At 53.5% G+C, this 5562-nt stretch overlaps 1 protein-coding gene across 2 annotated transcripts in view; it reads right to left on the reverse strand.

Moving 5' to 3' along the window:
- Positions 1 to 5562, reverse strand: part of PACSIN1 (protein kinase C and casein kinase substrate in neurons 1) — a 17566-nt gene that overhangs the window by 5103 nt on the left and 6901 nt on the right. Inside the window, exon 2 of one of the 2 annotated variants that reach the window (XM_008578496.1) lies at positions 930 to 1055. In XM_008578496.1, the coding sequence (XP_008576718.1) occupies positions 930 to 992 (63 nt within the window). In that variant the 5' untranslated portion in view covers positions 993 to 1055. Of the gene's footprint in view, positions 1 to 929; positions 1071 to 5562 lie in introns of those variants that run through there. The other variant, XM_008578495.1, reaches the window with a different exon arrangement.

The raw sequence follows: 5562 nt of genomic DNA on the forward strand, positions 1-5562 counted from the left end.
GCCGCGGCTCCAGGCCTCCCCGGCCGCCCGCCCGCCGCGTCCCGCAGGGGGCGCCCGCCGCGCCCAGCCCTATCCCTGGCCTGCCGCCTCCCGCCGCTAAGCTTGGGGACTCTCGACCCTCTCAATTTCAGAAGCCCCAGCACCCCGCATCAGACCCCACCATTCACACGCACCCTCACCTCGCTTTAAACAATTTCCTCGCTGCCACAAATGCAGAAGGATTTTTATACTTGGACTTGGGCTAGAATAAATTATTCATTTTGTTCATGTGAGTGAAATCTATTATATTTATGTAGAGTCATAAGCATTGAGTTGATCTGCAGCTTTTTGACATAATATTATGTTTCGTAGACATCTCGTTAAACGCTTATTTTAGGTTTGGCAGTTTTCGTTTGGGGTTTCGGAAGCCAATAGAAAATTTCCCCCAGGTCTCAAATATTTCCAGAGGCTCCTGAAATGCCAGCTTCTGGTCATGCCTCCACCTCTGCATCAGGGTGGGGCTCCAGGAGCTCACTCCACTGCTCTGTGTGCAAAGCTTGCCCCCCGCCCACCTCACAGGGTGGGGTGGGGAGCAGCTGTGAAAGGCTGTGCAAACTGTAAAGTGCTGCACCTGCCTGTGTGAAGTGCCAGGAGTCTGAGCCAGGTCCTCCGGAGCAAAGGGTCAGGAGGAGGCTGTTCCTACGTTGTGAAATGCCACAGGATCTCTCTGAGGGCTGCCATGGAGGCAGAGGGGCTCCAAGCTCAGTGGGTACTAGTCTTACCCCACTTCATAGCTACAGCTGCCTGTTGGACACCAAGGGCTTTGGAGGGGCCCGAGGGGCTGGGGAGCAAGGCCTGAGGTCATGGGGCAAGTTGGGGAGTGGGGAGCCTGGGCATCCACACAGCCAGGCTATCTCATCCCCAAAACCTGGGGAGCATCAGAGCCTCACCTCCCAGAAGCTGTCGGTGGTCTCCTCTGGAGCCAGTGAGGCCTCGTCGTAGGAGCCGGACATGGTGTGGTCGTTGGGGGACAGACAGGTGTGGAGCTGTGGTTAGCAGGCTGGGCTGCTCAGGTACTGGCAGGGCAGGAGAGAGATCCCTGGAGATGAGGGAAGCACCCTCACGTCCATTCCAGGCCTGGAGCCCCAACCCACTGGAGGGACAAGGGCTCTATGGGAGGAGACTTGAGCTGGGATGCTGCTGCCTGTCCAGGGACTAGCTTGCCGTCCCTAGGGTAACCCCAAGATTTGCCCTGCAGCACCCTCGTGCCCACCACCCCTTCCCTCCCCCATACCTGCTCCTTCCCCACTCCCCCAAATCCCTCCTCTAACTCCAGTGTGAGCACTTCCTCTCAGAAGCCAGCCCAACCATAGAAGCCACAGGTCTACAGCTGTTTATGTGCTCCTGGACTCCTGGAGTCAAAAGTTAGGGCCACACAACTGTGTATTTGCCGTATATAAATTCCTGGTTTGCTTGTGAGACACAAACATCCCTAGAAGCCAGCGGCCAGGCTCATCTTTGTGCACATCCTGCATGCCCTCCCCAGGGCCTGGCACCCTGTAGGACCCACTGGGGCTCAGTGAGCCCCAGCTGGCTTCTCACCTCCAGGCCCCTCCCAAGAGGGGGCTGCTGGGGTCCTGAGTGGGCACCCTGTTTCTCCTCAGCACTGCCCACCCTCACCCAACTGGATCCTTGCATCAGGCCAAAAGACCCAGGTCCCTCCACCCACTGGCCCCAAATCAATGCAGAGCCCCTAGTCTCAGCCCCTGACACCTACCCCCACCCCAAACTGGAGCCTGGACCCAAGCTCCTGGGGAGGCTGACAGCAGGTCCCCTCCCACATTCAGCCAGGCTCAGCACCTCCTCTGTTCTCTGAGCTGCTGGGTCCCAATAAATGAATGCCTTTTTGGCTGCCCTTGTTTCCAGCCTCAAAAGCCCCCATTAGCCGCTTACAAGTCTCCTGAAAGTCCTGGACATGTGGCTTCCTGGCCAACGGGTCAGGCCACCGCGATCTGTGTGAGCGTCTGGGGTGGCTGTGCCTGCCCTGGATCTGTCGGCAGGCATCACAGTTGTCCAATCTAGGCCATGTGCTGCCCCAGGGCCGGCATGGACACTCCCCTCCTCTCTTCCCCCACCCAGGCCTCACTGCCACCCCAGGCAAGAATGGCTCAGTAGTCAGGAGACAGGACTCAGAGGATGAGGGGCCTGGTCTTCAAAGAGGGAGCAGAGTCGAGGCCAGGCCTGACCCCACTGCATGCTGCCAGCCTCCAGCTAGACCCTGCCTCCAGGGGATGCCTCCCTGCCTCTGCATGGCAGCCTCGGGGACTGCGAACCCTGACCATGAGGGTGCTCAGGGATGGCTGGCTTCTGCAAGATTCAGCCCAAACTGTGGGTCCAGGGCACTCCATCCTTTCCCAGCAGCTGGCGCTCAGGCTAGGGGCACCCATATATCAGGATCCTTGGTTAAGGATTTCACTCTCCCTTGTGGCCTCAGTCTCCTCCTCTGTCCAGAGCCTGTTATTCTTCCCAGTAATAACCTAGTATTCCTCCTTGCGCCCCTCAGGCACCTAAAGATATTTTGTTCCCTCCCTTTCAGCAAAGCCTCAGACACTTGCCCATAAAATCACATACAGTGGGGGTGGGTGAGAGGGCAGGTGGCCAGATTTCATCAAGGGACAAAGAAATGAGTCTTTGAATTTTGCTCTTCTTAATTTAGTGCTTTTCACTCATAAAGAAGTTCTCACTTTATAAGGTACATTTTAAATTTAGATACAGAGCAGTAAAAAGCAGGAATGTTTAATGAAGAACTTTCAGCACAGTTAGGTAAGTATCCCTGGGGCCAGAGCCCCAGCTAGAATCCTTGAAGTCACACAGAACTCCACTCTTTGGAACCCCCCCCCCCCGCATATTGTACAGCTGACAGGGGCTGATGGGGGTGCAGGAGCAGGGTGGAGGGTAGGGACATTCTCTCGTGGGAATGCAGGTGGAACCCTAGCTGTGTCTTTCTCACCCTTGGTGGGAAAGTAACTTGACACAATTACAGAGGTTCAGGCCCTTCACCCAGCAATACCACTTCTAGGGATTTACCTTCCACTTCCTACCACTTGGGCAAACCAACAATGCCCGTTGTTTACTGCAGCAGGGTTTGTAAATGCAAAAGACTAGAAACAATGTGAATGTCCATCCACAGGGGACTAGTTAAGTCCATTGAGGTGCAGGCCTGCTACAGAAGCTCTGGTTCTGAATGGAACCCTTCCCAAGCCACGTCACTAAGTTAAAATGTGCAAGGTGCAGAACAGTGTGGCTGGGGAAAAAACAGAAGCAGGGAATATTTTTGGAAGACTGCAAAAGAAACTGGTTATGGTGATTGCCTTTGGGGAACTGGGTGGCTAGGGGATGGGGTGGGAGGGAGAGTTCTCACTGTAGATACTTTGTGCCCTTTTAATCTTTCCTTGTGTGGATAAGTTACATTTTTTTTTTTTTTTAAAAGATGACTGGTAGGGGATCTTAACCCTTGACTTGGTGTTGTCAGCACCACGGTCACCCAGCGAGCAAACCGGCCATCCCTATATGGGATCCGAACCCGTGGCCTTGGTGTTATCAGCACCGCACTCTCCCCAGTGAGCCACGGGCCGGCCCATAAGTTACATTTTTAAAAAATCAGTAATAATAGCAGCTGGCATATATTGAGCACATACTGTTCACTTGTCTTATCTAATCCTCACAACAACCCTATAAAGCAGGTTCTACTGTCACCCTACATTGTAGATGAGAACCCAGAGGCTCTGGGATATGACTGTAAAAGAGAGTGTCCAGGTGCCACGGGGAAGTAAGCAGGGACAGTAGGACAGGAGCACGTCACGACGTAACCAGTGTGCTATTATTATGTAAGGGTATGACAGTAATGATAATGGCCAACAGGTATGAGGGCTAACTTTGTCCCTCATGTCCCAGATGCTGTGTAAAAGCCCTTCACGTGGGCTAATCAGTATAACAGCCATGTGTGGTAGGAACTATTATTACCCTGTCTTAAAAATGAGGAAACTGAGTCATGGAGCAGTGAAGGAACCTGCCAAAGGTTGCCCAGTATGATGCTTAATTTTAGGTGTCAGCTTGACTGGATTAAGGAATACCCAGGTAGATGGTAAAGCATTACTGCTGGGTGTGTCTGTGAGGGTGTTTCTGGAAGAGACTGGCATTTGAAGCAGTGGACTGAGGAAGGAAGATCTGCCCTCACCCAGTGCTGGTGGCGCCATCTGATCAGCTGAGGCCTGGGTAGAACAAACAGGCAGAGGAAAGGAGAAACCACTGTCTCTTCTGGAGCTGGGACACCCTTCTGCTCCTGCCTTTGGACACTGGACTCCAGGTTCTCTGGCCTTGGACTCTGGGACTCCCACCAGTGCCCCCATGTTCTCAAGCCTTCAGTCTCGGACTGAGACTCACGCCAGTGGCTCCCCTCATTCTGCAGCTTTCGGACTTGGACTGAGCCACACTGCTGGCTTCCCTGGGTCTCCAGCTTGCAGACGGCTATTGTGGGACTTCTCAGTCTCCATAATCACATGAGCCAATTCCCCTAATAAAGCCCCTTTCATATATCTCTCTGTATACATATATCCTATCGGTTCTGTCTCTCTGGAGGACCCTGATTAATACATCCAGCTTGGGAAAGGTGCGACGGGGATTTGATCCAGAGCACACCCTCCTCACCGGTACATGATTATTATATGAAGTAGTGTTGACATTAACATTGGCTACCAGTAGCTAGCATTTATTGAGTGCCTACTGTGTCCACGGTACTGTTCTAAATGTTCTATGTGTGTTTCATCTTCATTTAAAGATGGGGAAACTGAGGCACAGAGCAATTAAAATAGCACACCCAGGGCCTCCGAGATGGTAAATGGTAGAGCTGGAATTCAGTCCTCATTCCAGCCACAGCCCCTGCTGCACCAGCCCCTTCTAAGCATCATCCTCAGGACCCCTGTGGGAAGTAAGGAGAAAGCAAGGCACAGGAAGAATGAGGGAGAGAAGAGCAAGGGACAGAGCTACTGTTTACTAAGTGACAGTGTTCCATTCATTTTCACAACAATCCTCAGAGGGAGGGACTGGCTTCCTCTTTTTATTCATGAGGACACCAAGGCTCAGAGAGGTAAGCCAAGGTCACACAACTAAAGGGTGGCAGAGTTAGGACTTGACCTTGGGGTGTGTGCAGCACAGAGTAGGATTATGACACAGACTCTGGAGCCAAGGACAGGCTCAGCTTAACCCTGGGCTGGGCCTCAGGGAAACCAGATCTGCCTCCCTTCCCCCAGTTCTCTGGTCCCACAAATATTCCCAGCATCCCCATGCCCCCCACCTCACCCAGAGATGGCCAGACAGGCTCAATGCACTTGACTTGGGGCCACACAAGGACTCTGACAGCCTCTGCTGGGCCTTCAAATGCAGCAAGAAGGTCTTGGGTTAGCTGTGAGGTCCTGTCCCTCCATGCCTAACCTGTACCCCTTGTCCATTTGAGCCTCTGCCCCTTTGCTCACGCCTTCCCCCTGCCCGGGCCGCCTGCTGTCCTCCTCCCATCACTCCCCTCTC

Source organism: Galeopterus variegatus, unplaced genomic scaffold (genome assembly GCF_000696425.1).
Source record: "Galeopterus variegatus unplaced genomic scaffold, G_variegatus-3.0.2 Scaffold1700, whole genome shotgun sequence".
NCBI classification, from domain to species: Eukaryota; Metazoa; Chordata; class Mammalia; order Dermoptera; family Cynocephalidae; genus Galeopterus; species Galeopterus variegatus.